Source organism: Gambusia affinis, linkage group LG03, assembly GCF_019740435.1.
Source record: "Gambusia affinis linkage group LG03, SWU_Gaff_1.0, whole genome shotgun sequence".
Taxonomy (NCBI): domain Eukaryota; kingdom Metazoa; phylum Chordata; class Actinopteri; order Cyprinodontiformes; family Poeciliidae; genus Gambusia; species Gambusia affinis.
The window spans coordinates 8,384,904-8,410,969 of NC_057870.1; the positions used below are offsets into that span (position 1 = coordinate 8,384,904).

Here is a 26,066-nt window from a genome sequence, read left to right on the forward strand (position 1 = left end):
CACGGTGCTCAAACATACACAGAAAATGATTGATTTTAGGGGATTACTCTAAGTAAATGCATCGCTGTTTCTCCATACAGTGCATTAGAAGAAGCTGTTTTCGTGACGAGATGCAGCCATTTTTGCTGCATTTTGAGTTTCTGAGTATGTTTTCTACCCCCAAATCCGTCATAAACAGGTCTCTTCTCATGTGTTCTCAATATTTTTCTTTTTATCTATTGACAAAACAAAAACAGTGCCTTGGTGAGTAATGAATTGTTTGTGCATTTTGAAGCGAAAGATCCCCATTTCCCACTCCTGTGACAACTCTGGTGTTTATTTCGATGATTTCTTTCCCTCCCGATGCCTTTTCTTTGTAGCTGCTGCATTTCCGTTTAAGACTCAGATAATGTTGATATTAAGCTGTATTAAAGCTTTATAATTTATCTTGTTGAGTCCAGAGTCACCATTTTGTACTTTTCAGTTTTTGGTTGTTTCAAACTGATGATGACAACCGATGACTAAAACGTGATTTTTCACAATCTGCTCATAGTCTAATGCAAGGCACTGTGGTTGTTTGACCAAAATAAATATTTTCCACCAGCTGGAGGTCATTCAGAGTCGATTTGGTTTGATTAGAGGTCATAATTTGTTAAATTTTATAACTGCTGCCGGCCCACAAAAAGAGAGTGATGTTTAACATTGGGGAAAAAAGATATCTAGAGAGACATTTAATAATGTTTCTATAATTTGTACCTACAATTCATCTAAATACTTGGCCACCAGCAGAAATAAACAACATAAAAAACTGAAGGACATCGTCAGGCAAGTTTACTTGCATTTGGTACAGACGTGTGTAAACATGAAATAAATTCTAAAATGAAGAATGTGTCAAATCCTCTCTGCCAAAGCTTGGATTCTGCAACCAGACGCAAACTCTGTTCTTCAAGTTGTCAACCCACAGAAGCTTTCCCGTTCTGTTTGTATCAGATTGATCAGCAAGAGCATTTTGTCTGACTTGCAAAAAAATGCCAGTTAAAGAATGGGATGCCGTCCCACAGCAGTGTCTGACCAAATGGTGATAAGCATGAGGAGGAGGTGTCAAGTCGTTGTTCTCCTACTGATGTCCCTGCTTGTCAAGTTAGTGAAATCAATCAATCAATCAATCAATCAATCAATCAATCAATCAATCAATCAATCAATCTTCCAATCCAACAGACAAGACCATACGAGTCAGTAGCAGAATAGGCTGTTCAGCATTGGTAGAAATGACGCCCAATCTTAACTTTGGTGCTCAACTCACAAATGCATCTTCCTTACAACTGCGGCTCCTTTTGAAGGCTTTTTTATCGGATGGAATTTTATCTAGAAAACGCTTTGTTACAACAAATAAATCAACCAAACACAAATTTACTGACTATCTTGAATTCTATGTTTAATTACCAATGGATCATTCTCTGTTTAAGCACACCTTAACACACAGGCCCTTAAGCTACTTGGCTGGACACATATTTACCTTGCCACCATGCACAGTAGCAGGATGATAATGGAGGTAAATAACTCTCCAAAGCTTTAGAGAACTGCAGCAAAGTGTGTCATCTTGGGGGGTCACCAAAGGTTCATCTACAAGCCAACCGGCTGCTTGGGAGTGATTGCAGGAAAAGCCTTATCTGCACGACGATCACAAACACAAACTCCCCAGGGACCTAAACTCACAGCGTGCTTTGATCAGATGAACTTTACACTGAGCTTTCTGATAATAACCAAACCAAGTGACATGAACATGTGCAAAAAGACAAGAATAGTGGAGGACTTATAGGTCCTCATCCCCTCCAAATGCCATGAAAGCCTGATTAGATGACAAATCACCCTAAACTGCTTTCAAGGATGTTTTAAGTAAAGAACTGCCAGTAAATGTGACAAAATGGTCTGTCATAGGTACTATTAATAGAACAATGATCCAAAATACATGGCCAAATCAGTACAGAAATGGTTCACCAAGCACAAAATCTACCTTTTGGACCTCCCACTCTCCTGACATAGAAAACCTGGGTTCAATTAAGGAAAAGCGAGGCACCAGGAATCTGGATGATGTAGAGGCTGTTCAGAGAGGAAGAGTCAAATGTTGTTAAACCACTAAGCGTCATCTCACTGGGAAAATAAGGTAAAGTAATGACAGCAGGAGTACCAATAATTCTGTCACTGTGGTTTTATGAGCACTATTAATTATTAACATACAATTTTCCCCCACTTTAATTAAATGTTGAATTTTTCAGTGTGGCAATGTGTTGGTATTAATTACACTTACACCTGTTGCTGCAGTAGTAGGGACATCCAAAGCATTTCCATGCGTTGTAGCAGAAACCACATCTTGACCTTAAAAAAAAAAGGAAAAGGCTCTTTTGAAGTACAAAATACTCACCAGACTGTTGACCTGCATATCTGGTTGTCTTTTTTTGTATTCGTTTCTTTTTTGATATTCTGTTATTTTTGGTGCTTTGGGAACCTACCCAGATCTGGCTGTTGTTCTGTAGCTGGATTTTATCAGCATAGGGCTTACATTTTGATTGCACTCGGCAGCCATAAAAGAACAAATGCCAGATCCTTGCAACCTCTGTTAGACATGAATGATCAAACACACATGTTGCCACTACACAGACTGCACAGGATTTAGATAATTTTTTTAAAAGTCTTTACACTTATTTATTGAAGCCAGCTCTTACAAGCTACTATAAAATGACCATGTTTGGGTGCGCTTTAGGGATGCGAGTCTGAATCATTTCTGCTCTTCTTTGATTGAAAGAAAAGTTAATATAGTAGGCGAGTTGCTGAGAGCTAAAAATAGATATTGTTAGCAAGAAAAGCCAGTCCAGAAATGACCTGTGAATTATATCACTTATAGAATTATTATCAGAGAAGAGGAGAAAGCTCAGAGCATTTTCTAAATGCTTCATGTATCACAGCACAGCAGTAACACTTCGCATATGCAGCTACCAATCACCCTGAGGGATTAATGTGAAACACAAATGAATTAGATTCAGTTTACCGCACATATCGTATTGCGCTGAGAATTTGTAAGGCGGCGCTGGGATTTTCTAATTTGGATTAACACTCGACAGAAAGTTGTTATTTTTAAAAATCTCCTCCATCTCCATTTATGGCCCTCCGCTGACCAGAGGAGGTAAACAGAACCGAAACATTCAGGAGTGTGGAGGTTAGCTCCTTGCATGTTGTAACTTGTCACATTAAATTAAAACAATCTGCCTTCTGCGACTCAACATGCCTCTACACTTGGTTAGATACTTAAAAGGCAGAACTATTTCAGCTGCAGACTTAAATTGTGTGAGAGCCGAGGGGCGTGTGCTTGTGCACAGTTTATATTGTTGTTGTCCGTCACGGATGAGATTTGGCAAGACGGAAGGTAACTTAACGTTAACCCCTGTTAGCTCGGAGTCAAAAGGGAGGAAGCATTTTAATAGACAAAGACTGCATGTGCTGGAAAGACAGGAAATACTTTCCAAGAGAGCACATTGTCCTACCTACAGCTGCTCTGTAATAGAGTTTGATCTGATGGGGAGAAAGGGCCCTTTTCCAGATGGCAAATTCATCGAAAGTCCGCGTTACATAACGACGATGCGCCTTGTTGTTGTCGGTTTTAAGAAAAACGTCAGAACCGAAGTCCGCAGAACTCTCTGAGGTAGAGCCGGAGGGATCAGCGTCACGCAAAGTCCCATTGATGAAAACCTTTAGGCCGTCCTTCTTGGTCCAGGTGAACAGAACGTGTGTCCAATATGGGCCTAAAATAGAAAAAATGGAAAAAAAAAATACTATTTACCGAAAAATTACAATTAAACAGCATTCAATGAATGCTCGCATATATAAAAATACTTTTTTGGGTAGATCTACCTTTCAAAAGGAAGTCTACATATCTTTATTGAACGGTTTATGGCGTGATGGAAAACTAACATCAGCATTAAGTTTATTTCGTAGGGAGTTTACAAACCAAACTATTAAGACAGTAGGCATCAAGGGACAGCAATAATAATAATTTAATGATACAGTGCAAAAATATCACGTCTTGCTGTGTTTCAAAATTGAATACTTATGTAAAAATAATTTGAGAGATCAATCAAAACATTTCTTTAAAAAAACGCTGATGTAAAACAAACATATACACTTCAACAAGTATTAATAAATTTACAAGGCACTGCATTTTTTTAATCATGTACTTTTTGAAGGATTTTAGAAACATCCACCATTACTTAAAGACTTTGAAGGCTGATTGACCAAATAAAAACTAAAAGTGACTCTATGCAGGTTTTACCATTTATCAGAACACATGAACTCGAACCAGCACAGCACACATAAAAATTTAAACGTTGAAAGGCTACAAATCATTCTCTGATATTATGTTTACAGAATTAAAATTTGTGAAGACTTAGCTACTTTCAGCAGCCTGATGATTACAATTCAGCTCGATGGAACTCGGTCCACCTTAAATGATAAATTTTAGCATTAATTATTCATAAAGTGAAGAGAGGCATCATAATTCCAATCTAATGATTGATATTTAACAAAAAGCTATGCTGGAGGCCCCTTGCACTATATCCCATATAGTGGGATATAGTGGGATATAGTGGGACTATATCCCATATAGTGGGATATAGTGGGATATAGTGGGACTATATCCCATATAGTGGGATATAGTGGGATATAGTGGGACTATATCCCATATAGTGGGATATAGTGGGATATAGTGGGACTATATCCCATATAGTGGGATATAGTGCAAGCAGCCAAACGTAAACATGTTCCAGTTCCAATTTGGAGAACCAGGAGAATTTGTTTACTTATTGTGCTAAATGGCCAGACTACCCTCTCATTGTCAAAAAACTCTGAAGTCAGGGAGTTATACAGCAATGTGTGACTGATTAATTCAGATTCAAAGTATCAGAAAAGGTTTCTAATGCAAAGCAATATTGGATTTAGAAATTAGAGTTGGTGAAAAACCTCAGACTTTCCAGAGTTTTGGGAATCTTTCTGATCGTTTCTCAAACTTTATTTGTGTAAATCTTTGCCTTTAGGTTAAAATATAATGCATAAAACAACTTTACCCTTCAAAAATGTATATCTTAACACAACAATCTGAAAAGGCTCTTTAGTCCTTTTATTTTATAAAGTCATATTACAAAATGCTGTTGCTTGAAAACAACATTTACTCAGGTGATACTTATTACCAAAAGGCTGGTCAAAGTGATATCAGCAGAGGCCTTGTACCAGGTTCTCCATCTGCCTTTATAAAATTTGATTTCATCTAAAACTATTAGCGTGGTCACTTTCAAAAGGTTATCAGCAGCTCTATTCTCTGTGTGGTGTACATTTTAATAGGTACAGACCTAAAGCTGAACATTAAAAATTGATGTGGACATTTTCATAATAGACTGGATTTTTTTTTTTGTTGACAAAATGCTTAGGCGAAAATATTAGCATACACTGCTTACAGAGCTCAGCCAACATGTTTTTCTTGTTGATGAAACATCTGTGATTGAAATCGTTTACGCAGTTCATCAACATATGTGTCTTAGTATTTCCCAAAACATTTGCTATTACAAAGTGCAAGGAAGTAAATGAACAACAAGAAGGTCCCACAGGACAATACATTCACTGTGTGAAAACACATCTGCCTGGAGACCACAATACATTTCCTTTTTGCTTACAATATAAACCATATGTGCCAAGACCTCCACCACTTCTCAACTCATTCAGAATTCCCTCTGAGTACCGCTCTATTTTCAGTTTTAATTAAGAAAGTTGCTCACATAACACCCAGGGGTTCATTAAATCACCCTTTTAATGTTTTCCTCGCACTTGTGAAGTGGAAGAGGGACAGCCGACAGATTAGGACATACTGTGCTACAGGTCTGCCATGACACCCTGTGAGAATCAGCCAGCTTTTGATCTTCTGGAACAGCGAATTCAAACCCAGATTGAGTTATGATGCCTCTTCACGAAATGTTGAGCAGCCAGAGCAAAAACATTTATGGTTAAGGCACGGAATGTTACTGCAATAGAAATACAGTTTTTAAATCTGTCCTAACAGGATTGCATGTAAACCTTCTCCCTGGTAACTGCAACTAAGATGTTCTGTTGATTGACAACACATCACAGGTCTAACCCTCCTATTACCATCAAGTTAGCACGGATGGAAAATGCCCAGAGTCCCTCACAGCCATAAAATCAGAGTTAATCCTAGTCGCCTGAATAGAAGTTTTGTCATAAGGGAGGTAAAAAGCTCAGCTATATTTCTGCTCCAACTCAAAAATGATCTCAGGCAAAAGTCTTATGGCAATATTAACTGATACTAAGTTTATGCTGTATGTTTACTCTTTTTTTTTCTCCCCTTCAGGGTGTCTTTTTTGAGGACTCTAGTGTCCCTTATATGACAGTAGGCTGACAGGAAAGGGGGAAGGAGACGGGGGAAGACATGCGGCAAATGTGATTGTCTGCCAGGTCCGGGAATCGAACCTGCGACGGCCGCGTCGAGGACTCAAGGCCTCCAAATGTGGGTCGCGCTATCCCCTACGCCACCACAGCACACCCCTACTCTTAATATAATCCTTATAAACACACCAGCCTTGGAGCTTTCTCAACGCACACCATGAATATGACTGACCCAACATTTTCAAAGTAATTCTAATCAAACCTTTTGTCGTTAGGATTTAGTCAATCTTGAATACTACATTGACAAAATACTCTGGTTGATTAAAATAATAACAATAAAAAAATAATTATCTACGGCAAGTTAAAATTTTTGTTAACATGTCAAGTTCTATTGCATTTTCACACATCGAAATCAAATCTATGTCAGCCAGTCATAATCATCAGGCATAATTTCATCTTACACAGGAAATGGCTGCATACTGCATGCAGCCATTTCCTGATGCACCTTTTTTTTTGCTACGGCAAACAGACTTGCCAAGTCAACATTGAGAGCATATGGTGCCAGTTAAAACCATGAGAACAATAAATCTGTGTAGTTAAAGATCTGATCAAATTAAACTCAGTTCATATGGATGTGTATGAGTCATTTTCTCAATTGGTATTATGTTATAGAAGGAGTATTTGTTTTTGCGGTACCTGAAGTGGGAATTTCCGCTCTCCATCTGTGTTTGTCGTCTCGCGTGTAAAGCTCCACGCATCCCCTGTGAGAGTCTGCAAAGACTGTGAAGCTATTGGAGATAACTTTCGCTCCAGGGGCCACAGCAAAGTTGGAATCTGGCTTTTGGTTTTTCCAAAAAAAGGAGAAGGTCACACCTAGAGAAAGATTGTTTTAATAGATTAAAGATTATTCTAAAAACCTACAATAGTGTATAGCACATTGTAGGTTTTTAATCAGCTCAAAAAGACACACTCCCTTTTTTTATACTTTCTAACATGAAAACTAAACTTATTCAGTTTTGGTTCTTTTAGGATTACCAAAATTGCTATTATTTGGTAAAACTATTAGAGACAATATTTTTATTGCTTTCCTGAAAGCATACTTTTCCATCGTCACAGTAAAATTGTCTTACTTGAAAATGTTTTGGGCATCCTTTCACACGCTTCTCACTAAAGTTTTCTACAATTTTGGCCCATTGCTCCAGACAGAACTGAAAGTGTAACGTGTGAAATGCACTGCACCTACCATCCAGAGCACAGAGATTAAGATCACTGATGCAGGAGTTCTGGTAGTTTCCAAAGTAAAGAAATAGGCCGCCATTATCACAGTCCAGGAAGATACCCTTATTGTGTACTCCTTCAACAATGTCTGTAGCAAAACATAAATTACAGAAACACATTTGCTTCATGATTTAAAATTGTGAGATTAGTAAAACGTTTGATGTGCGTATTATGGTTGTCTATGTTTTTCTGTGTACTTTTAATTTAACCAACATGAGTGACTTCTAACTAACATCTATTGACAAAGTTACAGGATATATGACATACAGTTAAGCTACGATCTTGTGCTGCAAGGACAAACAAGCAAAGAACCAAAAGGTGTGCGATGACTTGCTGCAGTGTGTGATGCACAAATGACTGTGTGAGAGGAAAGTGATGGATTCTCACCTACTATTGCGGAAATGTTAGTGTAGGCAGAGTCATTGGTATACACATAGGAAGAGTTATGGGAAGAAGGGAGCACAGTGTGGTTGTGGATTCTGACAGCTGGACAAAAAGAGAAGACAAAAATCATAATTTCCACCAAGGCAACAGTGACAGAAGAACAACGGGAGGGACGTGCTGCACAGGTATGAAACAGAGTGATGCTGGTGAAGGTAAACACAGAGTGATGCCACACAACATGCTCGCATTCATACCCGATCCCTCTTAAACATTTATGACATTTCACTCAGTACAACTGGCTGGCAAACCTGTAGTCATGGAGTGGCTTGGGAAAGTATTCACACCCTTTAGGCATTTCAGATTTGGCCACATAACAACTATAAACCTCAATGTTTTTAATGGAGTGAAGCAATATTCTAAACTTACATATTGTGCTTTCATTAGTTGCAAGGAGAAAATCATCATGCTTAACTGAACGCATCAGTCAGTGTGTAATTAATCAATTTAATGGGTTTCACCTAGTGAATTGAGTTACTAAAATAAATTAACTTCTCAACTCTGCCCAGCTTTATTAAATATGACTGCATAAAGATGATACTAGAAGCAAATCCTTTAGAGGTTGCAGAAGACTTGAGAATAAGCAGCTTTCCATACAAATCTACACGTAGCCTTAGATACAATAAAATATTTCAGATAAAAGTATACTTTTGTTATTCGAGTGGTTCAGTCAAAGGTCAAATCTAAATTCAATTTGTAGTCCGTAATAAAAGCTCACATTTTCTCTTTAAGATGATACCTGACGTGATTGACCTTGAGCAATTTTGCGAAGAAAAAAAGGCAAACGTTTCAGATAATAGGTGAGCAAAGATTATACAGGCAGACCCCAAAAGACCTATTGCAATAACTGCAGAGTGCTCCAGACTCAATACAAATTTTCATAATTTTATTTCTATAAAGTAACTAAAAACATAATCATACGCAACTTTTTGGCAGTCTATCGCATCAAATCCCAGGGAATTAAATTTCTGGTTGTAGAGTGACAGATTGTGACAAAGTTTACGGGGCGTGAATACTTTCTGCAAGACACTGAATCTGATTGAACAGGCAGGATAACCGTGGCAGGAGTGCGAATGGTGAACAACAAGGGCTTTCCAGAAAGGACCTGAATGTGAACACGTACTTATTTCGCTGCCGCTGACATAACGGGGACTGCTTCCAATCTGGTCCAGCAGCTCATGAATTCCATCCACTGCATCAAGAGGCCAATAATGTGAAGCTGTGGCCAACACCTGCAGGCCTGGACAAAAAGATCACAGGTAAACAAGTGTCCCTAAAGGACATTGTTCAGAGTTTATTATTACGCCAGCGTCAAGTTTTGGACGTTGGTGGGATAAAGAGATTGATGATGATGATGATGAATAAAAACAGCTGCAAAAGCTGTTTATGTGGCAGACCATTCTGATTAACGAGCCATAAACAAATAACATCCCTCCATAGAAACAAAACACTAAAGCACATTGTTTCCTCAAGTCATTGTATATAGCCCAACCAGGATGTGGTCATTTGATATGTTGATCCGAAAGCAAACAAAAGTGTAGCACAATGTGCATTTGGAAAACTTGCCACTACCTGCATGATTCTCATTTGGCACCACCTGAGCACAGACCTGCAAAAGATAAATCTGATGTTTAATAAAGTCTGACATGCAGAAGATGAGCTGAATGCTTGAAGTAGTTATCTTACCTTAAAGCATAAGACAAAAGCAGTAAGAAGTTGAATATGCAGACAAAATTCCATTGCTCTTGAGGACTGTACAATGTTATCTTTCTGAAACAGCCTAATTCCCTTCATAAAGATAACTCCAAGAGCAGTTAGTCATTGTCTCAGGATGAGGATAAAATAGTCCAGGTGTCCAATCCTATAGGCTACAATAAAAGTTCTAACAGTAATGTTTTAAAAAAGGGCCCAGACTAGATAACTTGAGGAAAAAAAGGAGCCCACTTCACAAATTATTGTGTCATAATAGCAAGTTCTGAAGCCAAAAGTCCCACGCAGAAAGTTACAATCCGTCATCCACACATTCAGCTGCTTCTTTAAGTTTCTGCGCCTTGCATCTGGAAACAGCGAGGTGTAGTGGAGCTCAGCGGGAGCGCACTGGCTGGCTGGACTCTACGTGGGAATTGCAAAATGTGATGTCATTGTTGGACCCTCTGAGAAGGGGCGTTCAGGGTGTGCGTAAATGGAGGGATTTGTGCGCAAGTGAAGATTGCGTGGCAAATGAAAGAGCTTAGGTCAAAGTTTTAGACACACGAGTGCGTACAAAAGAAGTGGATTTATTTTCTGTGTGAGTACAACAAATTATGTAATATTTTTTGCAGCCTCTACATAAAAAGCGCAGAGCTATCGAAATTAAAGCTTAAAATATTCATCCATTCATAAATATCGCAAAGTACGTCTGACGTTTCACATCCGAGTGAATTTGCATATTTTCACTGTCATTTTGTAGCCACGTGTTACCACATCTTCAATACTACTGCTGTTTGCTATCCGTAAACAGCTTCATTTCCTTCTAATCTACCATAGCCTACCATAAGTGGTTTTATTTGTCTGTATAGTTTGGTATTTCTGATTGTTTTATATAACATTTTATATAATCGTGAAAATACTCAGTTGTCATGTATTATTTAACCGCATCGTTTACCTCGACGAAGAGCTACAACAAAAAAACCTGACTCATAAGCAATGATTTCAGTGCATAAGAACGAGATGGTTTGATAGGTACGAATCAGCAAGAGGAAGGGACGAAATGGTAACAAATAAGTGGAGGTCTGAATCGAAAGTGTCTCACTAACGGAGCCCAGTAGGACTCACCATAATGCCTCTGAGGACCCTACAGCTGATAGAAGCAAGTTCTTGCAAGTAGAAGAAAGAAAAAGTGGGGTAGAAAATTACCAAAAAGTTAAAGGTACGAAATGACGCAGGAACATGGAACATGGAAAGGAACAGCACCAATAAATAAACATATAAAAAATAAACAAAACTAAAAAGGACTAAAGGGAAAAAGAAAGACAAACAACAAAACATGACACCGTGACTTTTATGTGTCAACAAAAAACCTGTATTTGACTATTACTTTAGATTTTGAAACTTATGTTTTTGTTTTTAGATTCACAATCGACACCTGCTCCGTCTCCCAATCTTAAATCCAAATCAAGGCAAACAGTGCCACCTTGTGGTCAGGTAAATAATACATTGGCCGTTTAATCCAATCCAGTCTTGCACATTTATTATTTATTTATAAAACCTTCTCCTGTAACTCGACTGGTGTCCTTGCAGCTGAGCTTTAGAAAAAAAATGGTTGGGTTCACGTTGTTAGACCTATCAGACACAGTTCAACAACAGTGTATCTTTGTGTTTTTATTTTGTTTTATTACTTTTTCCTCTTTGTGCACTGCTGAAATTCAACCACTAACAAATGTATGCAACAATTTGCATACATTTTTGAAAGATTTTGATAATGAATTAATTACAATTAGAAACGCCTTAAAAAACCTTAAAAAACTTAACATTTATTTACATGTTATTTAAATGGTAGGCAAATTAAATAAAGTCAGATTTATTGTTTATATTTTATTTAATGGAAATACAAACATCTGCATAATCAGTAGCTCATTAATATATAAATAGCAGGTGTTTGACATTCATTCATTCATTACCGTCTTGCTTATTCTACATTTAAAATATATAAGCTTAAAATAGTCTTTCAACATTGCAGTCATTAGTGTGACGTCACAAGGTGTACTCACTCTTCAAGTTCAGTGGGAGATTGGTGGCAGCTTGTATGAAATATTTTCATTTTGCGTCTAATGCGGGTCGTTCCTGACAGCAGCGATTTTGTTCGTGTATCTTATCCTTGCACACTGGTCAAGATTTCAGACCTATCTTTTTGTGATAGGTCTGCAATGAGTAGCCCATGCACTTACCTACTAAGATGGCGCGGATCATTTCCGGTTCAGATTTGTGGATTCTCTTTATCACAGCTGATGCCAATTAAAAGCTGCGCGGAAACTTAAAACTTAAATTCCTGGACTACGGCCCAGCCGTAAGCATGGATGGATGGAAGACTATGCTGACAGTCCTTAATGTTCTCACTGCGTTAAACATTGCTCTAACGCGTTTATGTTGACATTATCCAACATCTAAACAGTAAATCGAACATGAACCGGAAGTGCTCTTTTCTGGATCGCATTGGCGGAAGTTGATTCAGATACTGTTGCTATAGAAATCGCCAAGTTCTGTCTTTTCAACTATCGCGTCGGACGTGTCAATAAGAAAAAAAAATCGATTATATATACAACAAAACAACAACAACACATTACCTGAGCAACGACCGAAGCAATTCAGCTCCGCCAGCAGCAGAGTTCATCCAGAAGTGAGAAAAACCCAGCATTTATTTTGATATTCCACTTACCTTATCGGCAAGCTAATTTGCATATTAGCTAAATATTTAGCTTGGACTTACGTATTTAGTTGCGAACTAAATATGTAGTAGCTAGCATCCTAAATATTTAGTTATCAAGAAAATTTAGTTTGAAAATTAAACGTTTAATTGACAAAATATGTACTTTCGGTCTGAATATTTAGTTTGCAAAATAAATATTTAATTTCGAGCTAAATATTTAGATTGTAAACTAAACAGTTGGCTTGTGAATTAAATATTTAGTTGAAATTCTGCTAAATATATGAATAAAAAATGGTGAAGATGTAACTTTAAACATATATGTATATATTTCTATTACAACTCAGAGTTGTTAATTTTTTATTGTGTAATTTTTCAAACGGCACCACGTCGTTTAAGCATAATTTACTAAAATAGAATTTAACCGCTTATAGATTACATTCATAAACTTCCTTGCTTGAACAAAATTTGTAAGGATTTTATTACCCAATATTTGTTGACCTCCAAAACAAAATGGTTTTGTTGGTCTATTTATCAGTTTTTGAGGGGTGACTTTTATTTGTGCTGTAGACGGAGTGGTGTGCGTTGTGTGGAGGTGGGGAGTGTTGTTTCTATGTACCTGAAACCGAGCTGGGAAAGGAAGCGTATTCTCGGTGGGGCGGTATTGTAGATCTGTGGCGGATTTCAAGCGTCGTCGTGAGGTAAATATACTCTACAAAAAAATAAATTAAGAATGAAAACTTACAGACACATTTTAATCGGCTGTTTTGCAAAGGTGCCGCTTTAACCCACTTTGAATACCAACTTCAACATCTCTGCGAGGGTTGTCTTGTCAGAGATCTTATCAGTTGATCTTTCCCGACAGTCACCGGAGCTTCAGTCCTAGGAATGGTGGGCCTGCTGTAAGACCACACATGGAGGTTTTTAAGAAGGATTGGGGTATGTTTCGCTGAAATTACCTGAGAAGGAGATGCAAGGATCGGACTAGGAGAGCGTAATGAAGGATCGTCTGGCTGAACTGGCTGCTGTAAGTGCTACCTCAGCTTGGGCGGCACTGCAAGTTGTACAAAAATGCATTCTTGTTTTTAAATTTTTTACAGAATAAAAGTCAAGTAGAGGAGGTTGCTGTCACTGAGGACTGCAGTGATGGCTTCATGGAGAGTTATTTCAGGAGTGTAGGTGTGACTGGATGCTTATTAAGATTGGGCTTAACTTCACACAACAATGAGTAATTTATCTGCTTTTTCACTAATTAAGGTGGAGGAAGTTAGGGGACTCATTGATAAAATCTCCTACCAAGTGGAGGAGGTGAAGAAGCTGCACAGCATGATTCTGTCTGCACCCAATCCAGATCACAGTAAGTTTTTTGTTTGTTTTTGTTTTTACACAGGTATTTAAAAATGCTGTGTTTGTTTATTCGTATGTTCAGTAGACCTTAGTATTTTTGATGATTCTTAAGACTGAAGTAATCAAAACTATTTTGGGCTCAACTGGAGTTTTTGGTCAACAGATTTACTTCGCTTCTGGATAGAAATAAAAAGCTTGTGGAATGGAAATCTGTGAGCAAAAAACAGCCCCAAACATCTGAGGCCGTTATAGGTTGAGGTCTCACCTGTCATCCTGTGGAAATATTTATCATAAATCCAGTAAAGCCCTGTATTTACCTTCTGGAGATTTCTGTCTGAAAAAAATTTGTACATTTTGATTTTAAACAAATGATAGGAACCCTGAAAAAGACATGAGAGTCTTCCTGTTGCATAAAAGGGAGAACAGCAAGACAATCCATGACAGATTAAAATGTCTTGCCATCATCAATATTTGTTTATTGATAACTGGGGAAAAACCCAGAAGTTGTGCATTTTGACCCTTGCTATGTTATCTTAGGATGGTTGCTAGGTGTCAGTATAAAAATAGAGGAGATTCAAGTTGTACATAAAGACAGTAATTCAGTATGACACTTTCTTTCCTTGCCCATAAGTACAGCCTAATGTATTTCCTTTCTGCATGTGAAGGTACAAAGAGTCAGCTAGATGGACTGACCAACGATATCAAAGGGAGTGCCAATGTGGTGCGAACTAAATTAAAATGTGAGTTTAGCTGTGATTGTTGCACTTTTCTGTCATGTGTTGTGTGAAGTCAGTTAATGCTGTCGTCGTTCCTGTCCTAGTCATGGAGCAAAATATGCCAAAAGACGACGTCATTAGCAGAGCTTCTGTCAACTTCAGGATCCAGAAAACACAGGTCAGACAGCCAGTCGATGGATGGATATGTGAAAAAACAATTACATATCCTGTGTGGCTTCTTTCACACCCATTGAGCTATGGCACACCATAATTTAATAATTTTTGGCGGAGCATTTCTGAAAGCATAATCAACCATTTAAATTCTAAAAATCTCAATGTGAACCACTTTTGGGGAATCCTCACTTTCTACCTTTTCTACTTTATCTCTCATCAGCACTCTGTGCTGTCAAGGAAGTTTGTGGAAGTCATGACTGAATACAATGAGACTCAAGTGTCCTTTCGGGAACGAAGCAAAGGAAGGATCCAGAGACAACTGGAGATAAGTAAGGGACTCGTATTTGATCTGCATTCTCTGAATGTGCATCCTTCATTGACATATGAAGTACAGAACAAAGCATCAGCTTCATTTCCTGTTGCAACTGCATGCAAACTTTAGATGTGGTGTTTATATGAAAACTAAGTGAATACAAGTGGAACAGAATTTTTTTAATGTAAGCAGAAATAAAATATTTAAGAAGACTTATATGGTATATATTCCTGTACAGTATAATTTGTACACTACGAGCTATACAACATGCAAACATTTAAAGTTATTAAACAGCTCCCAGAATTTCATACTGAATATTTGACTTTCCTTGTTAGAGATAACAGTCAAATCTACACTTTTATCTCCATATTTACAACATAACAATAATGAAAAGTACATAATAGAGCTGTTTTCCTTAGTCCCTGTGGCTTTAATGATAGGCTCCATGACTCCACACCGCAGACAGAAGATACTGATACTGGAGACGTCTCCTGTGTTTAGGTTGCCGGGGAAATGGGCAGAGGACTCCGAGTAACCTGCGCAACAGAACACACACACGCACACACACAGTCTTCAATCTCTGCTCACATAGACTTACACAGTTTATTTAAATCACCCCGAATGGACAGAGTTTGTACTAGATGACAGGTCGGGCTCTTTGCTCTCTGTTTTTTGCTCGGTTTGTGTCCCTGAGGAACAGGCGTTGCAAGAGGTGTGACACAATAAGCCCCTGCACAGCGATCTCGCTCTCTAGGGAGAGTGTTTCACAACAGGAGGCAAAGCTTTCTGTTTGTAGTGTTTCAGCTGGAGCTTCTTTGTGAGCAATGTCAAGGTCCTTTGTACCTAAAACTTTATCAGTCTTGGGAAGAAATAGAACCTCTACTGTTCTGTCAGAATTACAAGCGCCAATAAAATCTAATTAGAAAGAAAATAGTAGCAAGTAAATGAAATAAAATTTTGTTTTTGTTGTCCACAGGATATCAGCAAAGCGGTATGTTTCTTTAGACGTTAGGCAATCAGATAGCACTTGGGAGTGGACCAATGCCTGACATTCAGCCTGAAGCAGTACTTGTTTAAGAAATCACTGTAACTCCTGAAGCAGCAATGTCTCTCTGTTGGCCTTTGTTTAGTCTCCGTGGTAAATAATTGTTTGTTCTGACCCACTTATGACAATCATCACCACAACTTTCATTACTGCTTCCTACAGCAGCAGGACGTAGGTTTCACAGCAGACCTTTATGGTCTGGACAGAAGGATGTTAGCTGCCAGCACAGATTACATCCATCTAGATGTTAGAGATGTTGCTATGGAGTTGATCAAAAACAAAAACACAGCAGCCTCTTACTTGTGTGTTTGTGTGTTCTTGTAGCTCTAAATAAACATCTGTTATCCAAGGGGTATACTTCAGTCACATGTTTATCCCCAGCAGTCATTGTGAAAAACAGTCCATCACAGCTTACTTACTTACTGATTAATAGACTAAATAAGCAAAACTTAACCTCAAGTTGTTATAAATATCTATAAGCAATTTGTAGTTGTAGTTGCAGTTTCAACTGAAAAAAAAAACAAACAGCAACATGGGGACACATTAATATATCATGTCAGCATTGAGGGATCACTGAAATCCTTGTTACATTTTTTGGTGAGAGTTGAGATTGGTGATTTTTTGAAAAAGACTTAAATTATGTCATTTGTAGCTGGAAGAGTGACCACCAATGAAGAACTGGAGGAAATGCTGGAGAGCGGAAATCCATCAATCTTCACATCTGATGTATGCTTGTTAATTCATACTTGTGTCTTATTCTGATTGATTTAAAGTCTGTTTCTCTGATTTGGCCTTGGTGAGATCAGTTGGCTGGATGGAGGTCTATATCAGCTGCATTTTCTTATACAGATAGTAAATTCTTTTAGCCATGTTTCAGAAACTACATAATATTTTTGTTTTCCCTACAGATCATTTCCGATTCCCAAATCACTCGTCAAGCCTTAAATGAGATCGAATCCCGTCACCAGGACATCATGCTTCTGGAATCCAGCATCAGGGAGCTTCATGTGATGTTCATGGACTTGGCAATGCTGGTAGAAACTCAGGTATTAGCTTAGCCGGACACTTCCATGTCACAATGCCTGTCAAATATTGTCATTTTAGGGCTAATGCAAACTTTTAACAGGGGGATATGGTGAACAACATTGAGAATAATGTCTCTAATGCAGCTGAGTATATTTATCGTGCAAAAGAAGAGACTAAAAAGGCAGTGAGATACCAGAAGAAATCACGTAGGGTAAGTGTTCTTTTTATGTCTAACATAAAAACATGAAATATGCAAGTTCAAAGAAGTTATGTTCAATTGCAAAATATTTAAAGTTTTTATTACTACTTTGCTTTGCAGAAATACATGATCCTTGCCTTTGCCCTGTTGATCCTTCTTGCTGTCATCGCACTAATTGTTGGCCTGTCTGTTGGACTAACTAAACGCCCTCAATGAGGCCTGTTGTCACCATTGCACCATTGGTAACAGACACACCACATCCACAAACTTCAGTTTTTTGAGCAGAAAATTAATTTAGCCATTCATTTTTTTAAAGTAAAGACATGTAGTGTCTTGGTAAAAGTAAGGATGCAGCAATTAAAGATTTGCATCAAATTTCAGAGGTAGGAATTTTTGTTTTTAGTTAATTTTCAAGTTTACTAATTCACATTTCTCTTTAACTGCAGTCAAAATAACTTTTCTAGCCTTCCAGCCCTGTAAGATTACAAACTGCATACTTTAGGTTCCCAGGCTCCTTCATTTCTGTCAGGGAATCATTTCTGAAAGACAAAAACAAAAATCACTTGGAGATGAGATTTTAAAAGTCTAAGATTTGTGATTAACATAATTAACATAACAAACAGCAAACTGGAGTCACTGTCTGTATTCCATAGAGATTGCGCAACTTCACCTTAACTCTAATATTCCTACAAGGCTTTCAACATTTCCAGTATTGTAAACTCAAAGGAATAAAGTAGCATATTTGCTGTAATATGATCAATGGTTCTGGTATCTAGTGAAGCTGGCTCCTTGTCAGCCCACTGCTTCTCTAACTGAACAAAATGTTCAAAGACAAGTGTGAACTGATGTCCTGTGGCAAGTGCTTCCTATTGAACTTGATAAAATCAAACAACTGCAGAGGAACAGAACGGCATAGGGGCAAAATGAGCAGCACCGTCCAAAGTGTAGCTCTTTCATCCTAGTAAGTAAATGAACAAGTGCTATGCCTACATAGAAGGTACAGCTTTTAATTTGCTGCCTCTGATTTCATTTTCAAACACATCACTATTACCAAAATAGCTAAAGTTGAGTCTTCTTTTAGTTACAGCTTCCACATTGAGGAGTGTTGTTATTAATTTAACCAGTAATTCTTAGATAATGTGTGTTCATGAGCGCGTTTAGGATTTTGGAGTTTCAGACTGGCCAGTCACAAAGCTGAACAACCAAGTTCTCTGTTCATTTCTGCTTGAAAAGTTTAATGAATTTCTAAGTACTACTTTCTAGTGCTACTTTTATGCAACAGTGACTGATTTCCCCATTTGTCCTGATTTTAGTAGACATTTCTCTACCTCGTCTTGTTTGGAGGATCCTACTTTTACTGTTACTCTAAGACTGATGGACTTCTTGGTTCACAAGATGTCAGGAAAAACGCTTTGACCACTTCCACCATATGATTACCCTCTTCCATTTAGTACTATTACACAAGATTCATTTCCTTAGTACAGAGAAGTAAGTATAATGTAGTGCAGTTTACACAAGATTCAGATTTCTGTTTGACTGCACTCAAAATACCTCTTATAGCCTCTCTGCCCTTTGTGAGCGGAAACTGTTTTATTTAATTTTAAAAGGCTCAAACGTTGTAATCTTCTTGTCTAATGTTTTAATGTGAACTTGTTTTGTTGTCTGTCTTCTTTGTATGTATTACTTCTGTATGTTCATTCATTTTAAGACAGTACGAAACCATTATGACTGGGGTGTACTTTTGAAATAGAAAAATACATAACTTATTGACCTTACATGGTGTGTAATGACTGAAATAATCGTGAAAAAAGTGATGCATTAATGCAGTACTCTTGGAAAATTATTTCAGGAGCACCCATTTGAGTTGTTCTGTATTTTGTACTGAAACTAAATAATTGAATCATTTGTTAAAAATATTAAGAATAAAAGGTTTGTGCGGAATGATTTTTTTTTTCTTTTTCATTGTTATGCTGATTGAATTTGATTAAAGTAAACATATGGGCTAAAACTGCACAGCTTAAAATTATATATATATTTGTATTTCCGTGAAACTAAGTTTAACATTAAATGAATTGACTCTCATGGTTGGTCCTATATATGTCTGAGGTTTTTTGGCTTCAAACGTCGTGTTTGATAAGGAGCCAAACGTATCGTTTCTTTAGTTTACTACCACCTGATTATCACTGTATCACTGCACAGGATCTCCAATTATTTTTCTTGATTGGAAGCGGATGGTTATTATGAATTTAGATAAATTACTTGTAATATGTTTTACATTTTCTTTAGAAATCAGGCGTTCTATCGCTGTCTCACTTTTATATCTGTAATAAAGAGTGAAGCTGTAATGAGAAATAATGAAGGTGGAGCGTTAGGATTCTTGGGTTTACTTCCAAGTATATTAGAAATAGTGCCTGCGAGCAAACAAGGACTCCCCTTATCCACTTACTTAGTCCTTGTCTCAATCGAACATTTTCCAAATAATCACTGTTATAATTATAAGTTCACTATGGTAAAATCAACACTGTAAATGCAATAGATAGTCTGAAAAATATTGTAGCTTACAGTTTAATTTATGTTATGACAGATTATGTTAAAATTAGACATCAGGTTCCAGTATTTCATACATTGTGCATATAATATGTCAGAGTTTCGGAAAGTACATGGTTTCATTTTTGAGTTTATATTTATTTAAAAAATAATGACAAAGTGGGATTTGTTGTGTGTTTTTCCACAATTTGGGCTATCTTTACATCATTTTGAAATTTTACACAATATTCTTACAACCTTGGAATTAAAACAGGGGGTACTTTAATTTTCTTTGCCATTAGTTTACTCTCAATAAAATTTCCCAAACAGAAAACACACGAAAAACTAGTTTCCCAGTGCTTGAGTAGACTAGGAAATCACATCTTTACTAAAGCAGATAAGATTAATAATGCAGATAAATAGACATTTAAAGGGTTTAAACCTCTGGGCCCCTGCAAAAGTAATAGAAAACACCTAAGGAACATAGACAAGAACATTATTATACAGAGATGCAGACAAGTACACAAAAAAGAGCACACGCATGTTGCAATATATGAAGCATAATGCATCTTTTTTAATAGCTTATTTTGTTTTTTAATTTTATAAGTCCTAACAATGCCACTTTCATACTTGACTCCTCTGGATCTTCAAGATCTTACTGCTACAAGATTCAGGTTAAAATTTTGACTTGAGGTCTTTTTGCTTGGAGTTTGCATGTTCCCTTTATAGATGCGTTGTTTCTGGGTTCTCCAGTCCAACGGTATGTGTGTTAGGTTAAGTGTGGGCGTGTCTGTTCAAGTCTCTTTGTGTTGCATAGACTGGCGACCCGATCAGACTGCACCACGCCTCCTGCCCCACTCTCCTGCATGGATTAGTAGGTTTAGATGATGGATTGTTTGATGTTTCCACTTTGCCATGGAGATTATACAAGAATATTTTTGTTCACTTAGCCCAATGGACACATTTGTGCAATAAGATCATTTTCATCTCTTCTAATTGTGGCTCTTACGAAAAGAAGTAACTAAGCAAATGTTTTGTTAGGACCGCTAGAGTTTATTTCAGGTTAATTAAGTAAATTAATTATAATTTGTTAGGTGTCTTTCTAACATAAATGTTAAAACTGAATCAAAGGTTGCATAAAACAAACTAAGGCAACCAGGTCATAACCTATTTATTTTTCTCAAATAAAAATTCACCGGCTAGTAATCTATTCTGCCCGGGGTATTTAACAAGCGGTTTCCACAGACGACACAGTGGAAGCTGAATTGTACTGATGACTACTTGACCACTGTGCTCTGTTCTGTGTCATTAGTTCTCAGTCAGAATACACCCTGCATCTAGTGTGGATCAGAATGACAGTGGAGGGTTTAATTTTAGGATCCGATCCAATAAAGAACCTAATCTTTTAGACAATAAATTGAAGCATGTATAAAACTAAATAAAAATGTATAAATAAAGTATATTTCCATATTTTTCTGACTTTTTGCTATAATACACTATTGTCTTGTTAGCGTGCAGCACAGGAAGCTTTAAAATAAAATCTGAAACCCTTTGACCGATGACCATAAGAATTTATTTCATGCACTATCCTTCACATCTCTGTTTAGGATTATTTAGGATGTAGACATCCTTACATATCCCGTGGCAGCTGTGCTATCTTTTGTGTCTTTTTGTGTCTACAGTAATCCAACATCCATTATTATGTAACTCTGCAGAATACAGATATTTATAATCTGAGCATGCTGGAGTTATGACATCATCCGGCACTGCTAACCATGACCAGCGATGGGGGAAGCATGCAAACCGTTCTGTCATGTTGGGTTACTGCTCTTCAAAAACAGGAAGTATCATTGAGACGTATAATGTGACTGATAGGTGGCTTATCTGCTGTCATGTACCAGGGGACAATGGGCTGTGAGAAGACTTGCGCGGCGGAGAAACTCCTGAGACCTCACAGGGAAGTGGTGGAAAGCCAGAAACAGAGGTTAGCCACAGCAAAGAGGAGCAGTCGGATGAGAAGCACTGATAAGGTGGGCATAGTGTGCTGTTTGTCAGTGTGCCGTTTGGTAAGCTTTCAGAGGAAAGGCTTTGACTGAACCGGGTCTGCGCACCGCCAGGATCAGCAACAGTTGATGCTTGAAGCTGTAATCAGGATTCAGCGACCGCTCTTCATTTTCGACAATCTTGCCCAGATCAGACTTCTCAGCACATCTGGTTCCCTACTAACGTTTGACTAACTTACTAACCATAAGCTGCATTGCATTTTTCCTGTACTTCTCCTTGTCACTAAAAGATTACCCAACATGTTATTATGTAATGTGCATTAAAAGAAATGTATTATTAAACAGAGATCTTTGCCTGTGGGCAGATTTGACACGTGAGTAACAACTGTGTGATATGCATGTCCGCATTTCTAACAATTTAGGAAATGTTTAATAACTGATAGTTTAGAAAATAAATTATGTAATTGGTACTAGGATCCAAGACTATTTGTGTTTGCCGCTAAGAATATTTCCACAAAGGTTAAAAAGAAAAACTGATTTTCTTTTTTGATTTTCCCCCTCAGAGAGGACTGTATTAATAACTACACAAATTACTATAGAATAAATAGCACAACCATACTTCAGAGTCCGCACCGAGAATCATTAGTACAGGCTCTTTCTTATTAAACTTTAAGTTCCTAGCTTGCAGATTTTGTGTGTCAGTTATTCATGCACACTTGGAGTAATTTTGTTAGGCTGGCCACTCTTTCATATTTTCCCAGCTTGAGGATAATGGCTCAAACTGTGGTTTGCTGAAGTTTCGATAACATAAGAAATAACTTTGTGATCCTTTCCAGACTGATAGATTATTGACTTCTCCTCGGTTCTTGACTCCTTAGACGAAGGCATGAGGTGTTGGTTTGTGAACTCCTTTAGCCTACTTCATGTTGTGACACATGGTATAATTAACAGATTTATATTTCAGTTGGTTCGGTAGTAATCCATCCTGAGTGTGACCAGAGAAATTGAACCAAGAAAATGTAGTTGTTACATCATGGCGTTTCCAGACAGGGCCAGGTCGTTTTTAAAGCTTTTTTTCCTTAATAAGTTGAATGAAACTGAATCATTATTTGAAATCGTTTAGGTGGGGAGGAGGCTTTCTTCACAACCTCGTATAAGATTGGGAAAATCTTGGTACTTGATGTTGAGGCGGAGGACCTCAACATGACATCCTTAGTACATAGAAGTGTCTCGTGTGGATTTACTAAGACTCCAAGAAGATCCTTTCTCAGAGGGGATGAGGCATGTGGGACCGTTCTGTCACTGGTACAGCATGGTGCCCTAAAGTCATACTCCATGTAATCCTACACTACGGGGAGAGGAGTAACACAGGTTTATTTCTCGATAGCACTGACGGAGTTGGTCCTCTTGGTTCCACCAAACACATACATATTTGTCATCAGATATGTTGTGCAATAGAAATCTAATGCCTAACTGAGCTCTTCTGTTTAGCTCTATTTCTCTCCCAGATAAAACCAAAAACACAGATACTACTGTCGGGTCTTCTGTAGACTTAGTTTTACCTTCCCATAGACATTAAAACTGAGTGCTGCTGCCTTTCCCTTTTTTCTATCTGCTCTCTGAAAAAAATCAGATGGCTAGTTTGGCTGAGCTAGTTTTTGCTGAAGGCCATGTTCTGCTTAATGGGAGATGTTTCTTCCCACTGCTGCCACATGCTAGCTCAGGAAGAGAGCCAGTTTGAGCCGCCGCAGTTGTTTTGGCTTTCTTAGCGAGCATTTTGCGATCAACTGAGTTAGACTGCATAATAAAATTACAACTGAATTCTGCAGTATGTAATTGAATCTGAATCTGTCCATCTGTATATTCACCAAATTACAGCCAATTCAAAACATTTCTGTGCTTTGGTGGTAATCTTAGCACCTAAAAGCATGAGCTACTACGAGGTAGGCAGCTGTGTTTGGAACATAAGCTACAAAAGGAATAGAAAAGAGGCTCAAATAATATATTAACTTCTTTAAATCTGTGTCATTTTGAACTAATGTGAGGTGAAACAGGGAAGTCTTGATTCGTTCCTGCCCCATAACCTTGTTTACTGTGTAAAACATGCAAAGGTTATTGGGTACAATTGTCTAAATAGTCTGAGAAACTTACACCTGTTTCCATGAGTAGAAGAGAGTTCTTTCACAAAGTTACGTGTACGAAACCTTTGGAATTAACATTTGCCAAGTAATGGTAAGACAGCCAAGTTCTCCACTGCGGCAGACAGGTTGCTCGGTTTGTCTTTGGGCTCATGTTAGATGGCACATTCTTGTCTAGATATGATGTACAATTTGAGTGGAATAATAACACATTATATTATTATTACTAATAGAATCACAGGTAGAGTTTTCTGAATGTGTCATATCACTGTTCTTCAGAAAATCTAACTATGTGCAGATGTACATGAAGAGAAGGGGTAACGGACACCGTAAGAAAAAGAACAGAAAGAAAAAAGTTTTTTAATCGACTGTCTTCTGTTCTACCTGTCTGGTGCAGTTCAGATCAGCAATTTTACTCTCCTCTGAAATGAGGATGAAGAAACTACTTTTACTTTCAGAGTTAGTCATTTTATTAGATACATGTTGGGCTTCAGTATTATTAATTTTCAGAACACCTTCAGATGTAAGCCCAGCTCTTTCTTGTTTCCGGACTCGGCTTTTAGTTAATGTGAGTCTTTCACTAAAGGGAATGTCAAAGCAGTTGTTTACACCTCCAGACGTGTCTAAGCCAGTTTGGCTGAGGCAGGCCCAGAGCTGCTGCTGCGCTGCCCTCTGACATCCGTTGACAGCTGTCTGCACAGGTTTAGATCCCTTTTAACATTCGAAGGTAGTCAGGCATCCACTGCAGTACTATTTAAAGAATCCATTGAACTAACACAAGTCCAGCAGCAGCATAGCTAGCTGTGACGCTACGTGCGGTCACTACTGTCCCACGGTGAAAAACAAACTAATTCTTGAAGATAATTCTGTTTATTTATTATTTAAAAAAAATGTGGAAAAAACCCCCCAACCCTGTTTAGTCAGAACGATAGAAGAAGTATGAATATCCCAAGACGTTGCTGAACGCAACCATTATGGTTGAAACATCAGGTGTCCTTCCTGGTAATTGTCAGAGCTCAGCATCTTTTTTGATAAATGTTTACACCGCAGTTAGAAGACATGCGTGGGAGGCTTTGGCATCAAAGGTGTACCTAGTGTAGTATGTCTTTTAAGAGGTGCTGCACAATATATGCTCTCGACTGGGACTATACAGATTGTCCTGCTGGAGGGAAAGGGAGAGTCATAAAGGGGCAGCTGTGGTTGCTAAGCGTCCACAATCAGCAAAGTGTGTTTGTTTTTTGGGCCCTGTTCTTCCTCTGTGCTTTTTTGAGAGAAAAATGCAACACCATCGTCAGCCACAGAGGGCAGCCACACTGTACATGATGTTCCTCTCTGCTCCATATCTAAGCAGTTGGGGAGAAAAAAAAAAACCCACACTAGGATGGTCAAAATAATCCCCTTTAATACCCTTCTGCACTTTCCTGATCTGAGATTGGATGGTAATGATGTTACTGCTGTTTGTGATAGCTGATTGGTCTGGACCACTGTGCAGTGAGTGAGGGTTTCACAAGCTCAGCCTCCAGGGAGGTCTCTGTGGCATAATGACCCGTGACGAGGCAAGGCACTGTCCCGGTGTCGGTTTGCAAAAAAAAAAAAAGATCAAAAATATTTAAAATCCTAGAAGGGAAGGTGCTGCAACAGAATCAGGAGCATATACTGGGGACAGAGGGGTGCCTGAGGAACTTATGTGACCTTGTGAGCTTAAATCCTGATGGCTCATCGACAGCGGTTGATGGGGCAGTGCGTTGAAGAATGTTCCTGGGAGCGTTCATTAATTGGACTGTTTGTGACTGCTGAGAATAAGACGGAGAATGACCAGTTCTGATCTAAGAAAAACCAAAGGCGTCCTGGAGAGGGAGTGCTGCTCTGTGCTGCTGCGCATTGCACTGCCTCTGCACCCCTGCGTGCTCGAGTCTGTGTGACTAAGCGTGCGTGTGTGTGAGAAAAGTGATAGAGAGGGAGAAAGCAAGGGGGCGTGTTGATGTGTGTTCTCTGCTGCACAGCCTCGGTAGTGTGAGCTGAACGATGCTCGCTGGCT

The 26,066-nt window shown here is 38.2% G+C and overlaps 3 protein-coding genes across 8 annotated transcripts in view; 2 read left to right on the forward strand and 1 right to left on the reverse strand.

The window, feature by feature from the left end:
• The window catches only part of adgrd1 (adhesion G protein-coupled receptor D1), a 37,251-nt gene extending 26,930 nt beyond the window's left edge, over window positions 1-10,321 (reverse strand). Inside the window, exons 1-8 of one of the 4 annotated variants that reach the window (XM_044111367.1) lie at window positions 9,826-10,321; window positions 9,712-9,748; window positions 9,263-9,379; window positions 8,086-8,184; window positions 7,664-7,786; window positions 7,117-7,293; window positions 3,519-3,776; window positions 2,288-2,355 (exon numbers count right to left, since the gene is read on the reverse strand). In XM_044111367.1, the coding sequence (XP_043967302.1) occupies window positions 2,288-2,355; window positions 3,519-3,776; window positions 7,117-7,293; window positions 7,664-7,786; window positions 8,086-8,184; window positions 9,263-9,379; window positions 9,712-9,748; window positions 9,826-9,933 (987 nt within the window). In that variant the 5' untranslated portion in view covers window positions 9,934-10,321. The remainder of the gene's footprint in view (window positions 1-2,287; window positions 2,356-3,518; window positions 3,777-7,116; window positions 7,294-7,663; window positions 7,787-8,085; window positions 8,185-9,262; window positions 9,380-9,711; window positions 9,749-9,825) is intronic. The other 3 variants (XM_044111366.1, XM_044111369.1, XM_044111368.1) reach the window with 3 other exon arrangements.
• A 1,775-nt stretch (window positions 10,322-12,096) lies between these two features.
• On the forward strand, window positions 12,097-21,920 carry stx2b (syntaxin 2b). 3 transcript variants are annotated; one of them, XM_044111381.1, is made up of 13 exons: window positions 12,341-12,514; window positions 13,112-13,242; window positions 13,407-13,568; window positions 13,642-13,716; window positions 13,799-13,898; window positions 14,554-14,628; window positions 14,709-14,782; window positions 14,999-15,107; window positions 16,789-16,862; window positions 17,045-17,182; window positions 17,263-17,373; window positions 17,482-17,603; window positions 21,789-21,920. In XM_044111381.1, exons 3-12 carry the CDS (start codon window positions 13,539-13,541, stop codon window positions 17,575-17,577), a joined length of 882 nt encoding a protein of 293 aa, XP_043967316.1. In that variant the 5' UTR covers window positions 12,341-12,514; window positions 13,112-13,242; window positions 13,407-13,538; the 3' UTR covers window positions 17,578-17,603; window positions 21,789-21,920. The 3 variants fall into 3 exon arrangements, with proteins under 3 accessions (XP_043967318.1, XP_043967316.1, XP_043967315.1); XM_044111380.1 differs by lacking the exon at window positions 21,789-21,920 and having other exon boundaries at window positions 17,482-18,117; XM_044111383.1 differs by lacking the exons at window positions 13,112-13,242; window positions 21,789-21,920 and having other exon boundaries at window positions 12,097-12,514; window positions 17,482-18,117.
• Window positions 17,494-26,066, forward strand: part of rimbp2b (RIMS binding protein 2b) — a 106,199-nt gene continuing 97,626 nt past the window's right edge. The window contains exons 1-2 of the mRNA XM_044111373.1: window positions 17,494-17,603; window positions 21,789-21,917. Coding sequence (XP_043967308.1) covers window positions 17,574-17,603; window positions 21,789-21,917 — 159 coding nt within the window. The 5' untranslated portion in view covers window positions 17,494-17,573. The remainder of the gene's footprint in view (window positions 17,604-21,788; window positions 21,918-26,066) is intronic.

Excerpts from the sequence above, each read along its gene's own strand:
- stx2b (XM_044111383.1), top strand. The coding sequence starts at position 13,539 with ATGAAGGATCGTCTGGCTGAACTGGCTGCT. Across the intron at positions 14,783-14,998 it reads TCAGGATCCAGAAAACACAG|CACTCTGTGCTGTCAAGGAA; the intron begins GTCAGACAGCCA and ends ATCTCTCATCAG. Across the intron at positions 16,863-17,044 it reads CATCAATCTTCACATCTGAT|ATCATTTCCGATTCCCAAAT; the intron begins GTATGCTTGTTA and ends TTTTCCCTACAG.